The 14,170-nt window shown below is 55.8% G+C and overlaps 1 protein-coding gene across 18 annotated transcripts in view; it reads left to right on the top strand.

The window, feature by feature from the left end:
- COL16A1 (collagen type XVI alpha 1 chain) overlaps positions 1-13,278 on the top strand; it is a 65,871-nt gene extending 52,593 nt beyond the window's left edge. For all 18 annotated transcript variants that reach the window (XR_014807386.1, XR_014807393.1, XR_014807387.1 and 15 more), the window contains 15 exons: positions 2,499-2,570; positions 2,754-2,807; positions 3,409-3,453; positions 3,645-3,689; positions 3,985-4,038; positions 4,443-4,496; positions 6,467-6,517; positions 6,850-6,939; positions 8,637-8,672; positions 9,239-9,283; positions 10,146-10,334; positions 10,686-10,752; positions 11,484-11,660; positions 11,821-11,898; positions 12,938-13,278. Coding sequence is in view for 9 of the 18 variants with exons in the window: in XM_084963671.1 (XP_084819797.1) it covers positions 2,499-2,570; positions 2,754-2,807; positions 3,409-3,453; positions 3,645-3,689; positions 3,985-4,038; positions 4,443-4,496; positions 6,467-6,517; positions 6,850-6,939; positions 8,637-8,672; positions 9,239-9,283; positions 10,146-10,334; positions 10,686-10,752; positions 11,484-11,660; positions 11,821-11,898; positions 12,938-13,140 (1,260 nt within the window). In the remaining 9 variants the exon portion in view is untranslated. The remainder of the gene's footprint in view (positions 1-2,498; positions 2,571-2,753; positions 2,808-3,408; positions 3,454-3,644; positions 3,690-3,984; positions 4,039-4,442; positions 4,497-6,466; positions 6,518-6,849; positions 6,940-8,636; positions 8,673-9,238; positions 9,284-10,145; positions 10,335-10,685; positions 10,753-11,483; positions 11,661-11,820; positions 11,899-12,937) is intronic.
- Positions 13,279-14,170: the final 892 nt, after the last annotated feature.

The raw sequence follows: 14,170 nt of genomic DNA, 5'->3' as shown, positions 1-14,170 counted from the left end.
TCGCCCCAGCATCAGGCCTTCGGAAATTCAAGGACTGATGCAGTTACATCAAGGGTGGGGAAAGACCTCCAGGGTGGGTCCAGCAACTGTTCTAGGGCCACAGGGCTGCGGTGGACCAACAGGCCCCTAGGGCTGACAGCTGGGTCCAGGAGGCCCACTGGCCTCTGTGCCACCCAGGACCCCACCTGCTGGGAGAGGGTGGGTGGGGAAGAGGCAGAGGGGTGTAGTGAGAGGTGGGTGACTAGAATGCGACAAGCCAGCTGCATCTCCTCCAGGGGAGGGCAAGGAGGTGGGGGAAGATGGGAGGCATATCCAGGACTGGGAGCTCTGGGCCCTGCAGCAGGAGGGGCTCTGGCCATTTGCCTTCTGGGTCTGACAACAGCAGGAAAGGGGAACGGGCCTCCTGGGAAGCCATGCTCAGGTTGTCCCCAAGTGCCAGAAGGAGCAGGCGTGGCCTGTGACCTGGTGACAAGGGTGTGAAAGAGCAGAGTTAGGGAGCCCCCGTACAGGCCGCCCCTGGGTTTGGCTTGGTAGACTTTGAAGACCAGCTCCGCCTTGATCTGGAGGCTGACATCCTTGTCTCCGCCCATCCTCTGGGGAATTCAGATGTGACAGACAGTAGCGTAATGAGGCCCCAAATTGACTTCTAAGCCGGGGGTGGGGGATCATGGCCAGAGTGAGGGGCAGTTGGTCTGCAGCCTCGGGGATGCCTCTTTCCTCCAAAAGCTGGAAAGGATTTACAGAAGGGCCACCTTGGTCCAGGTTCTCACTGTTCAGGTGAACAAATAAGGCCCAGAAAGGCTGAGGGCATCCCAGGGACATGCAGCAAGACACTCAGGAGAACCCTCGTGCCCCTCCCCAGAGCCAGCACCTAGCAGCCATGGTTGAGGCAGGATGCTGCCTCCCTTTTCTCTGTGGGGCACCTGGGTGGTGGCCCCCACCAGAGTCTTCTGTGCTGGCTCTATACCCCAATGCTGCCTGCTCTCCTTAGATAGGTCATTGCAGAGAATCCCAAACTTCTGGCCAATGGGTCCCCATCCAGACTCCCTGTGGGGCAGCCATTTCCTGGAACTGTGCTGACCCCTCCTGGTAGTTGGTGGCATTGCAATGCCACTCAGCGCTCTTCCCCACCCCCACCCCCCACTCCCACCTTGGGGTCTCTAGCTGGATCCCTTTCCCTTGGTGACCTCCATAGCCACAGCTCCAGGGCAGCCACCATCTCCCCACTACATGCTGTGGGGAGCCACCTGCATCCCCCTCCCTTCTCCCATAAACATTCTAATTTACATGTTCACTCTCATCATTCCCCTGCTTTGAACCATCAATGGCTCCCCAGTGCCTGTAACAATGTCTTTCAGACATTTTGTAGTCCCTGAGGCTTTTTGCCACCTGAAACCCCACACGAACTCTCAGGCTCTAAAATAGATACAAGTGAGGGAGTTCCCTGGTTGCCTAGTGGTTAAGGATCTGGTGTTATCGCTGATGTGGCATGGGTTTGATCCCCAGCCCAGAATTTCTGCAGGCTGTGAGCACAGCCAAAAAAATAAAAATAAAAAAATAAAACAGACGCTAGTGGAGCTGCTCTGGCTAAGGCAAGGGTAGGGGTCCTGGACTCCCACCTTCGGGGCTCCCACTTTGTGCCCCTGCCCCTCCAGACTCCTCCAGGAACCCCCAAGCCCTGTGAAGTACAGTTTGAGAACCACTGGTCTATTTGATAAAGTCTAGTACAGGCTTCAGGGCCCTCCCCCAGTCTAACTCCTCCAGCCTCTTCTCCCCGCACCCCCATCACACAGGCTCCCCAAATACCTGGGCTGACCAGGCATGTGACCACTTCCAAATCTTTACCCTTTTCTTGAGATGATGGGCACTCAAGATGGGCATGCCCATTTCTCCCTCTCCACCTGCCCAATTCCCAGGCGTCCTTCAGAGCCCAGCATCTGCTGACTCCTCTGTGACACCTTCCCTGACCCCTGACCAGAGCGAGCTGCTCCCTCTTCTGAACTCCCATGGCCCCTTACCCACACCCAGTGCATGCACTGTTGCATTGCCCTTGCTCGTTGTGGGCCTGTGACCCTCACTGGACTGTGAGCGCCTCGAGGACAAGGGCCACCCTTTCTCCATCTGTGGGAATCAGATGGAGAGCTTGGCACCTTGTTGGGATCAGTGTGAATTGCTTGTGTGCCTCTGGTTCAGCCCTTGTTATGGAGCACCTGCCAGCCAGTCCTTGGTCAATCCTGGGGAAGGTGCTGGATTGAAAAGGCTCTGCCGCTTCTTCATGGAGCGGTTTGGAAAGGGTGATGCTTGTCAGGTGAAGACAGGTCTTCTTGGGGGAGTGGTGTGTGCGATAGGGCCAGTTAGACCAGAACCAGATTGGGGTTAGAAGCCAGTGTTCCTGACGTCCAGTAGTCACCAGCCCCTATGGCCCAGGATCTTGTCTCTTGCCGAGGGCGGCGGGGGGGGCAAGGCCCTGCTGACTTTGTTGTGGGGCTCGTTTCCAGGGCAGTGAAGGGATTCGAGGCCCGTCAGGCCTGCCTGGTCCCCCTGGACCACCAGGATCTCCCGGGATTCAGGTGAGTGTGTGCCCTCTTAGCCTGATATGGGTGTGTGTGTGTGTGTGTGTGTGTGTGTGCGCGCGTGCGCGCGCACGCTTGTTCTATGAGGTGGGAGCCAGGTGAGGGGTGGAGAGGGGTCAGGCCCTCCACCTCCTAGGACTCCAGCACAAACATGCAGAAATGCCTTTTCCCCACTTCCAGGGCCCCGCCGGTCTGGACGGTCTGGATGGGAAGGATGGCAAGCCTGGCTTGAGGGTGAGATTTTGAGCCCCAAAGGGCCTTCCTTCTCTAGGATCCAAATTCAAGGAACTCTGATGAAGGGAATTGAATCCCACCCCCAGCACCCCTTTCAGGAGGTGCCCCCACCTTCCCTCGGTCTGCCTGTCACCACGCCCCACTTATCTGATTGCACCAGAGCCCCACGGTTTCTCTGTTCCCCTGGTAGCCTTAACTGGGTTGGATGAGCTGGGTCTTACCAAAGACCGGCAGTGAGGGGAGTAAATTTATGTCCAGAAAACTCAATCACCTAAAGAAACTAGGCAGGTGTCAGAAAGAACAGGCTGCAGACCTGGAAAAATTGGGGCCTGGTTTTGCTGGAGCATCTGAAAAGGACAGAGCTGTGGCAAAGGACAGAGCATCAAGATCAACCCCCTCCTATACCTGAAAGAAGGAAAACAGGTTCAGAAAGGGGCCTGGATTCACTCGGGGTCCACAGCCAGAGGCTGAGCCCAGCTCAGTCTTCTCAGGACAGTCCCTCCATCCTGGGGGGAGGGGCTGGAGAACAGGGAGGTGGTGGTGAATGGGTGGGGACAAGCCAGACAAAGCTCTTGTCTCAGTGCCCCATCTCTTTCCCCAGGGGGACCCCGGTCCTGCTGGCCCCCCCGGACTCATGGGACCCCCAGTAAGTAGAGCTGCAGGAAGGAGCTGGGAGATTCCAGAGCTGGGCAGGTGGGGCTGGGGGGGCAGCTCAAATCCACATCTTCCGTGGACCGTGCTTTGACTCTGGATGGATTTGGTTTGTTCAACCTGAGGAAGTGGGAAGCAGCCTGTGCTTGAGGTGAGGGATGTGGTGGCTCCTGCTTTGTCTTCCAGGGCTTCAAGGGAAAACCAGGACATCCTGGCCTCCCAGGACCGAAGGTAAGGGCCTGGTGACTTCTACCAACCAGGTCTTCTCAGCCCCTCAAGACCTGACCCCAGGCAGAAGTGGAAGCCTAGCCGGAGTGGACGTGCTCTGCGATTCTTGGCTGAGATGCTCTCCCAGCATCTCGGCCTTCTGAGGCCACTGGTGCCTGGCAGACTGGGTCAGGGCTTTGCTGTCTGCCAACCTGAGGGTGTCAGAGCTGGGGCAGGACCCCTCCGAGGTGGGGTCAGCTTTGAGGTGAGGGAGCCAAATGGAGGCCTGGGGAGCTCCAGTTACCCCTCTCTCTTCCAGGGTGACTGTGGAAAGCCAGGTCCCCCGGGCAGCAGTGGCCGGCCTGGAGCGGAGGTAAGGGCCTTGGGTCCACACAGGCTGCCTTTAGACAGCGCTTCGGTTCTACCGAGTTGGGGCTGCAGCCACCTTCTCCACTCTGGCAGAGCGCCTGCCTCCTCTCCTCGGCCTTCTGGGGGAGGTTTTGCACAACACGGCACACCTTGAGCTTCTTCCTCTTAAGGCTATAACTGGTTCCTCTCCCTACAGGCTGTTGGGAGAGGAACCAGTTATACAAAGGCAGGCCTGACCTTCTCAGGCTGGGCTCTGCTTTCCCCTCCAACTGTACTCATGGGCCAGGCTAGAGGCTGGGGCTCAGCATGGCTCCTCCGACCTCTGCTCTGCCCAGCGCTCTCCTACCTAACAGCCCATGTGTGTATATCTGTTTCTGTGTCGTTTCTTCCTTTTTCTGGCTCCTGCAGGGCGAGCCTGGTGCCATGGGACCCCAGGGAAGACCCGGCCCCCCTGGCCATATTGTGAGTTAAACTGTTTTCCTCTCTGCCTCTATGAGAGTTAGAATGGCGTTGGGCCGGGTGGTGGTGGGCAAACTGGTCATGACCCCAAAGAGGAGCAGCCCCAGCCGTGTGCAGCAGAATAGGGGTTCTGACTCACTCAACCCAGTGGCTCCCCAACTCTTGGCTGTTTTCTTATTTTCTGGGCACATTCGAGTTTGCTTATCAAAGATCATTCGGTTATTCAACAAATAATTATTGAGCACCTGCTCCATGCCGGGCATTGCTCCAAGCCCTGGGCTACAGCAATGAGTGAGGTAGACTCGGTCCCCTGATCCCAGAGCTTCTGAGTGGGCATAATAAACAAACAAATTAATGAGGAAGGATCAGGCAGCGATGTGACGTCATGGGGGAGGGGCTGGGAGGCAACTTTACTGGAGAAGTGGCCTTTAGCTGAGGCCCAGATGATGAGAACCAGCCAGCTGCCAGCAGTCTGGGGGAAGAGGGTCCAGGCAGGGGGTGCAGCTGCTGCGAAGAGCCCGAGGCAGGGAGGGCTTCCTGTTAGGGGAGCCCCAGAGTCAGCGTGGCGGATGGAGATGGAGGAAGGTGTGAGCGGTGAACAGGAAAGCTGAGCTCAGAGAAGACACGATGCAGATGGTGGAGGCCTTGGGGGTGTGGTCAGGAGGGGAGGGTGCGAGAATGAAAACACGGGTTATCGGTGGACAGATGGTGGTGGTGACACAGGTGGCAGGGGACAGATCTTTGGAGTCGAGGACTTGCTAATGACCTGGGTGGGGAGGAGCCAGGGGGCAATAGAAGGAGTTGCTGGGCACTGTTTGTGACTCCTGTTTGGCTTGAGCAGCTGGGCAGTGGGTGTGCACTTACTGAGAAAGGGTGACTTGGAGAGGATTTTTATTAAGCAATAATGGCTTTCCCGTTTTACTCGTCTGTAACACAGATGACTGCCAATGGGGCCTTTGATCCGTGTGACGGCGCTGAGCTGGTGGGGTTCCAGAGAAAAGGGAATACACGGGCATGTTACTGCAGCCTATTGAGGCTGGCTGCGCACTTTCCAGAAGGCTTTTGGACATGTTAAAAATAGTTCAGGACCAAAAAAAAAGGAACTCTCAGGTCCTCATCACTATTTTTGTGGATCTCAAGGGGTCCAGAGACCCTGAATTGGGGACCCTGGGTCTAGCCCTGCCCCCCCCCATTACAGATGAAAGGAGGAGTCACACACCCTGGATGTGTCCGCATTTGAGACCAGGGGGTGGAGGTAGGGGGCGGGTTCCTCTTCCCACCTCTGCCAGCCCAGCCACCTGCGGTGTGCCAGTCCCAGTGCTGGACATACCTGCCCTGGGAGGCTTGAGATGAGTAGGACAGAGCCTGTGCCTCCAGAACTTTCCACCTGAGAGTGTGGAGGGAGGAGCTCTGAGAGGGACCTGTGTGTCCTGGGGTTCAGAGAAGGTGTAACTCTGACCAGGGAGGTGATGCTGGGGCTGGGCCTCAGTGGGCATGTGCGAGATGGGGCAGCAGGAGCACTCTTGCTGTTGGAGGCAGGAGACCAGGGAGCTCATTTACCCGCAAGGACTTGGGGTTGGTGCTAAGCCCCTGCCCCTCACCCCCTGCTGCACAGAGACAAGCCCTGGTCTCTGCTCCTCGCACAGAGCGGGGGAAGGAGGTGCTCAGAAAACATCCAGGCCCACGTACCGCATACTTTACTCCCTCTGCACTGGACTCTAGCTCCCGGACCGTCCCCTTAGCGCGGCCCCGGATGTATGGCAGGCGCAAGGGTCCTGTGTGCTCAGGAACCCCCCCAGCAGGCCTCAGCTCTGGCACAGATCAAGCGCCAGAGCAGAAGGAAGGAGGGTTTGGGGAAGAGAACCGAGCTGCCATAACAACTCTGGGGCTTGTTCCTGCTGGCGGGTCCTCGCCGCCCCCAGGGCCTTATTACAGGAGCCTCTTTCCATCCCACTGATTCCATCTCTCTTTAGGGGCCGCCAGGGCCTCCAGGCCAGCCGGGCCCAGCTGGGATCTCTGCAGTGGTGAGTGACGTGCTCCCCTCGCCCCTCCCTCCCAGGAGTTTGGCCCTGCTCTGCGTGGCCTCCTTGCAGAGGGACCTGGGAGGAGGACAGTGTGTCCCCACGCCCGCTCCTTCCCTGGCATCGCCCTCTCTTGCCTCCAGAGTTCTCCTAACCGGCCTCTGGCGAAGGTTTTTCGAGAGGGCTAGAGGCCAGGGCGGGGCCCCAAGTTCAGGCAGCGGCACCTCCTGAGGCGGGGCCTAGGGGTGGGGGTCACGGTCCCTGGCACAAACCACATCTGCTCTGGCTGTGTGGGGCTCACTCTCCCCTCTCACCATCCCCTTCCTTTTCTCTAGGGCCTGAAAGGAGACCGGGGATCGCCTGGAGAAAGGGGCCTTTTAGGTCTTCCAGGCCAGCCTGGCCCCCCTGGACACCCTGGTCCCCCGGTAAGAGGCTGTGCCGAGGGGGCGGGGTCAGTGGATGTTGTTGGTTGTGTGCAGCCGGTCGGTCTCTGGGGAGGGAGAGGCGGCTAGCACAGAAGACGCAGCACGGAGCTTGTGCCTGAGGATCATGTCCTGTTTGGAAGAAAGGACAAGCTGTACAAGCCAGCGTGGGGCCGGCTGCACCCCCACCTGCGCACATCCCTCCACTAGGTGTCAGACAGGGGAAACTGGCCCCTGTTCCACCCCCGCCCCTCCCCAGGGGAGCTTGCTGGGAAACACAGGAAACCTGTAAATGTCAGCAGCCAGACACGCAGACTATTGCTGGAGCTGTCTCGGCCACTCAGAAACCCCTCCTTGGCCTCAGCTCTGGTTTATGCTGAGAGCTAGGATACATTGGTCATTGACAGTGTGCTGAACGGCGACCTATGTGCTTGACATTTTGTCATTTAATCCGGATTGCAACCCTATTTGGTAGGTCTGATTGTCACTATTTTGCAGATGAGGAAACCAAGGCTCAGCAAGGTTAAGGAGGTTGCTGAGTCACTCAGCTAGTGAGTGGAGGAGCCTGCCTGTCTCCAGAACCTGTGTCTGTCACTACGCAGCAATAGTCCCTCTTTCAAAGGTTCCAGACGGGTGGACCACATCAGGTGGAACTGCCTGCCACCCTCAGGGATGAAAAGTCTCCCTGGGGGTGCGGGGGGATTTCCTGGTGTGGCTCAGCAGTAATGAACCTGACTAGTGTCCATGATGATGTGAGTTTGATCCCTGGCCCTGCTCAGTGGGTTAAGGATCTGGTGTTGCTGTACTGTAGGTCACAGACAAGGCTCTGATCCAGTGTGGCTATGGCTGTGGCTATGGCATAGGTTGGCAGCTGCAGCTCTGATTCAGCCCCTAGCCCAGGAACTTCCATGTGCTGCAGGTTTGGCCCTAAAAATTAAAAAAAAAAAAAAAGTCTCCCTGGGGACTGAGGCAGGACCCAGGTCACCTAGCCCCCAGGTCAGGGTGCTTTCCAGGGAAGCAGACTTCCTTCTGGGGAGCAGTAGCAATGCCCCTGGGACTGGTGCCCAGGAATGGGGTGGACAACTCCAGTCCAGGCAGGGGAGATCAGTTGGCCCATCTGCTAAGTGGGCTAAGCTTTGCCTCCCACTCACTCTGATTCCTGCCATGGACCCTGGGCAGGCAGGACCTACCAATCCTCTGTCCCTCCTGTCTGCAGGCTCAGGAGCCTCCAGGGTCCCCGAATGAATCTGCCAGTTGCCTTGCAACCTCAGATTCCTCTTCGTCAGCATCCCACCAGAAATGGGTGGGGCCCAGGAGGCAGCCTCTCCTGTCTAGGGGTCTAGCAGAGGGAGCCAACTCAGACTGCCCTGGCTGATCTCTGGGACCTCATCAAGGGCAGAGGTTCACAGTTCACACCTTTATTCAGCAAATATTGGCCACACACTCAGAACCAGAGGATGTGTGAGATGCCAGGATCTCAAGCAGAGAACAGGGCAGGTGCAGTCTGCTCTTCTCTCATAGAGCACCAGGCTGGAGCATGCGGTGGGGTCTGAGTTTCCACAGCCCAGGGTTCAAGTGTCCGGGGAGGATCACAGCTCCTTAGTGGAACGTGGTTTGGCCATGCCTAGTGGGCGAGGTGAGGCATGTGATGCCAGGCTGGGTTGGTTCTCATCACACCTCCATTGCTCTCTACTCCCCAGGGTGAGCCTGGCATGGATGGTGCAGCCGGCAAAGAGGTACCGTTGTGCTGGGTTTCTCCTTTTCTCTTGGGGATGCTTGTCCTTGCTCCCAGCTTTTCCCTGACCCCTCTTCATTCATCCAGGGAATGTCCCTTATGCACAGACCACCTCTGACAGATGCACAGGAAACTGGTGCCCGTGTTATTCTGGGGAGAGGAACTGGGGACTGAGGGAGACGGATGAGCATGAGGCTTGTTTTTCACTCTTTTTCTCCATGTGCCTCATCAAAAGGAGCCAATGATAATGATAATAGACCCCAATAAACATTTCCAGGCACCCGCTCTTGCCGGGCCCTCCCTTCATTTTGACTTCTCGCCCCTTTTTGCCGATGACGAGGGACCCAACCAACATGATCATATGAGGCCACACCCCAGGAACACAATTCTCCCTTCCAGCTGTCCTCAGCCTTGTTGGCAGGGAGGCGACTGTCCTTTCTCACATAGACCCCAGGGGACACAGCCTGGGGGCCCAACACTGTGGAAGGTCCTTCCATGGCACCTGCCTCCCCTGGATGGCTTGGAGATGCTGCCCAGAATTAACCCTTGGCTTTTGCTTTCTTTTAGGGACCCCCTGGAAAACAGGGACTCTATGGACCCCCTGGTCCAAAGGTGAGTGGGCACTGGCTGAGTTTGAGAGAAGAAGCTCATGAGTTGTTAAGCCCAGATCCAGGCTATGACTCTAACTGTAGAGAGAAGACACAGGGAGGCCAGTGGGCAGGGGGGAAAGTGGGCAGAACTCGAGCCATATCCACTCTGAAAACTCCTCACATGGGGCTGTTCCAGGGTTTTAGCCATGGTTGGGAGAACAGTTCATTCACTCATGATGGATTCATTCATTCTGTGAGCATCCACTTGGCCTTGCTCACTTGCCAGGCCCTCTGTCCTAGCAGTGAGTAAGCAGAAGTCCCTGAACAATAGGTGCCCACTTAGTCCAGTCACACATACACGGGAGCATGGCAGGTTTTACAGAAGACTGGATGGAGCACCGTGGCATCAGAGGGAGGGAGTGATCGATTCAGCCCGGGGCGCCAGGGAGGCTGTGCAGAGAACAGGAACATTTCAGCTGAGTGGGAGGAGTGCTCGGGGAAGGGGAGGGCATTCCGGGCAGGGGGGACTAAGACACATGGCTGAACCGGAATCATAACCAGCGAGGTGTGGCTGGAGGTTCAAGGGCAGGGAGACGAGGCTGGAGAAGATGTGGTCAGGACCACGTCATGAATGGCCTTGAATGCCTGGCTGAGGAATTAGACCTTTATCCCGAGAGCAGCTGGCCATCAGAATTTCCAAACAAGGAGTAACACCATGAAAACTGTCCTTTAGAAGGACCGCTTTGGGGGCAGTGACACGAGCCACCTGTCAGGATGCTGGGAGGCTCAGTAGGGGGCTGGAGCCAGGAGCGGATGGCTGAGACATCACGAGGTGGACTTGAGAGTGCTTGGCAGTGCTGGGCTGTAACTTCCTCTCCTTGTAGGGTGACCCGGGACCTTCAGGACAGAAGGGCCAGGCAGGAGAGAAGGGACGAGCTGGCATGCCTGGTGGGCCTGGCAAGAGTGGCTCCATGGGACCTGTTGGGCCACCGGGTCCTGCAGGAGAGAGAGGCCACCCTGGATCTCCGGGGCCTGCAGGGAGCCCAGGATTGCCGGGGGTGCCAGGCTCCATGGTAAGGGGGACGCTGGCAGCCACGGGCACTGACCCACAGAGCAAGCATGCGGGGTAGAGCATGGACCATTTTAGAAGCTTCTGCTGACGCTTTACAGGAAGGAACATGTGGGCGGCTCCTAACTGTGTGGGAGAATGGGGGGCGGGTGAGGACTCTCGCCCCAGAAAAATGCACCGATGCACAAAATGTTTTGGACCATTTGGGGGAAGTTAGGACACTGGGTTATATCTGAGGGAGGCTTGGAAACTTCTATCCCTCTCCCCAACCTTTATTTCCGTGAAGTCTATTCCCAGGGGAGATGCGCACCGGGCTTAGAAGCATAATTGAGGCAGGTTTCTTCTCTTTCCTCAGGGAGACATGGTGAATTATGATGAAATCAAGAGGTTCATCAGACAAGAGATCATTAAAATGTTTGATGGTAATTGGCAGCCGGCTGGGTGGCAGTGGGGGCTGCTCGCCCTTCCCAGCTACTTCTCCACCCCGCCCCGGCCTCCTTTTCCTTAAAGCTCAACACCCGCACCCCCACTGACCCTCCTCCCCCACTTATGGGCATGTGTTCAATTAGGCTTCAGACCTTCCCTGTCACCTGCTCGGTTCAGCGGGAAAATGATTCCTTCCTGCTCCCCCCCAAGCCCCCACTGGAGCAGAGGAGACAGGAAAACTGATGTCAAACCAGTCGGCAGAGAGTGAGCTCTAAGTAGAGGGTCGAGCTGCAGCTGTACGATGGCTGGTGTTGTTTCATTTTAAGCTTTTTTCTGTGCATTTGTTCATCCAACCTTGATATGCTAAGGACTGGGGCCAGCAGGGACCCTTCCTGAAGGGGCTAGGCGTCTTGCTTGGGAAGCAGACCTGGCATGCCAAGCAAGGAGTCTGGACTTTATTCTGAAGCCAGGGGTGAACTAATGAAGGCTGTTGGGGAGGAGAGATGCTGTAATCAGATCTGTGCTTCAGGAAGATCACCGTGGGGAGCCACCCTCGGGGGGCGAGGGCACAGGAGACCACTTGAGAGATTCGCCCACACCTTCCTTGCTCTGACATTGCTCTGAAGAGAGGCTGTCTTGGACTCCATGCTGGTGGCTTCTCTGTAGCATCTGTGGTCATCCCAAGTCTCTGGGGCACCCTGTGACTTGTTCCGTCCCTTACTTACAGAGAGGATGGCTTACTACACCTCCAGGATGCAGTTCCCCATGGAGATGGTGGCAGCTCCAGGACGACCAGGGCCCCCAGGGAAGGACGGTGCCCCAGGCCGGCCTGGCTCCCCGGGATCACCTGGGCTCCCTGGCCAGATTGGCAGAGAAGGACGGCAGGGCTTGCCAGGGGTGAGAGGTAGGTCTGCCCTCTGGTTACTGAGGTGCACGCCTAGCTCCTTGGGGCAAGTACGAGCGTCTGCTATGAATGTGGCTCTTGTGTGCATGTGTGTGGTTTAAATGATCTGACTGGGTGTGTCATTTTTCTACTCAGGGATATTTTATTTCTTTTGTTTCAGGGCTGCCTGGTACCAAAGGTGAAAAGGGAGATATCGGTGTTGGCATTGCAGGAGAAATTGGTCTCCCTGGTCCCCCAGGTAGGAAAAGCCAGCCTTTGAGACCATGAATCTAGAGTGGTTGGGATCACCTTTTTTCTTTCTTTCTTTTTTTTTTTTCATTTTCATTTTCATGTTTTTTGGTCTTTTGTCTTTTTAGGGCCGTACCCACAGCATATGGAGGTTCCCAGGCTAGGGGTCCAATCAGAGCTGTAGCCACCGGCCTACGCCACAGCCACAGCAATGTGGGATCCGAGCCACATCTGCGACCTACACCACAGCTCATGGCAATGCCAAATCCTTAACCCACTGAGCAAGGTCGGAGATTGAACCCGAATCCTCATGGATGATAGTGGGGTTCATTAACCACTGAGCCATGACAGAAACTCCTGGGATCATCTTTGTTTACGTTCCTTCCATAACATAGTTGTGTAGAATCTCAAATCACCACAGGCCTCTCATTCAACATGTATAGCATGCCACTATGTGCAAGATACTCTACCAGGGCGGGTATGTGTGTGTATGGAGGGGGAGGGGGTTTGGGGATGGAGTGGAAGACCCAGTGCCTGTCCTCAAGTCCTAAACTGGGCTAGCATGACATAGTGCAAGAGCCCTGGATGTGGTGAGGCCAGGGAACAACACAAGTTCAGGTCCTGCTCAACATTACACTGGCTGCATGACCTTGACGAGCCCAAGAGAGAAATGACTCACACTTGATAGCCTGGCTCTGAGCTGCAGCTTCACCACTCAGCAGGGGGGGGTGATCTGTTACTGAGCCTGGGCCCTCCTCTCCAAGGTGACATAATAGCTCCTTTCTTGTGGAACTGTCATGAAGATTCACTGAATAATGCAGAAAAAGCACTTGCCTTGTGCCTGACACATGAAAACTCTGAATAAAACTAGCCTGTAGTATTACTGTTACCATGAAATAAATGTCAGGATCAGATCAGGTCTTCATGGAAACATGTCGTAACCCGAGAAATATTAATCAAACGTAAGGTGTTCTTTGCCATGACTATTATTTCTCCTTTGCTTGTCATCTGGGTCTCCTGATTTTCTTTCTCTGACTCTTCCCTCCTAGGTCCTCAAGGTCCCCCAGGGTATGGCAAGATGGGTGCAACTGGGCCGATGGGCCAGCAAGGCATTCCTGGCATCCCTGGCCCCCCGGGCCCCATGGGCCAGCCGGGCAAGGCCGGCCACTGTAACCCCTCTGACTGCTTTGGGGCCATGCCGATGGAGCAGCAGTACCCGCCCATGAAAAACATGAAGGGGCCTTTTGGCTGAAATCTCCATCTCTGTCAGATGAAGGACTCCATTGGGAACAAATGACTAAAACTTGCAGGACTCTGTGATGGGTTGTGAATGTTTGGGGTTTTTTTAATGGCTATTAATATTTTTTTATCAATAAATAAACAAACAAAACTATCTGCAGTCTCACTCCCAGCGGGCTGCAACTGCACCTCCATGTCATACTCCTCTTGTCATTTGGTCCCTGGGTTGAAAGAGGGCATTTCCTTCATCGTCTGGTCAAGCAATGGAGCTGTAAGATGCTGCTGTACAGGACCCGCCGGCTCAGCTCTCCTCTCCCGATCCTTCTGAGCCACCCCCTGGACCTGTGTTCTGTCCTTCACGTCTCACTTCTCCAAGTCAGAGCAGGGGCATTGCTCAGCTTCTCCTCACAAATGAACCAAAAACAAGCTTGAAGTTCCCACTCTCAGCTCATAAAGGCCCCACCTATTTGCTTCCCTAAAGAAACCAGTACCCGACTCACCTTGTGTCTACCATTTTCACTTCCTGGGTGTAACCCAAAGCCAATCCAGGGAGCATCTTGGGAAATGCCATCGAGTGCCAAGGTGCCTTCATCTGCCTGGCAGCACCTCCACACACTGGGTCTTGTCTTGCTGCTCCAGTAATTCTGTGATTAGAAAGATAGGCTGTAGCCCCTGGCCTAGGTGACCAGGGAATGCTTCTCTGGGAAATGATATGGAAAGTTCTGCCTGTACCAATGCATGACCCCGTCACCAGCTCTTCTGGGTTTCACATGGCATCTTTGATTCTTTATTAATCTAGCATGTGTGGTACTTTTCCTGTACTTCTTAGCCTAGGCCTTCAGAAACAGGTTGCATCAGTGCCAAGGGGTCATGGGCAAGCCATGATCAGATTTGAGTTCGAGGTCCTCGAAGTCCACTGGGACTCCGGTGATCCGTCTGCTGCCTCCTTCTCCATATGTAAAAAGGCTAGGAAGAAAAAGAAAAAAGAGACAGCAAGTGGAATATACTAGATACATTCTATCTCAAGCTTCTTCTCTTTCTAC

The sequence above is a fragment of the Sus scrofa genome, chromosome 6, assembly GCF_054392235.1.
Source record: "Sus scrofa isolate SSC_HxYL_T2T_F1_AM1 chromosome 6, Sscrofa_HxYL_maternal_Yorkshire_Landrace_v2.0, whole genome shotgun sequence".
Classification (NCBI taxonomy): domain Eukaryota; kingdom Metazoa; phylum Chordata; class Mammalia; order Artiodactyla; family Suidae; genus Sus; species Sus scrofa.
Note: the sequence above shows the minus strand (reverse complement) of the source record. Positions and strands in the feature narration are given on the sequence as shown.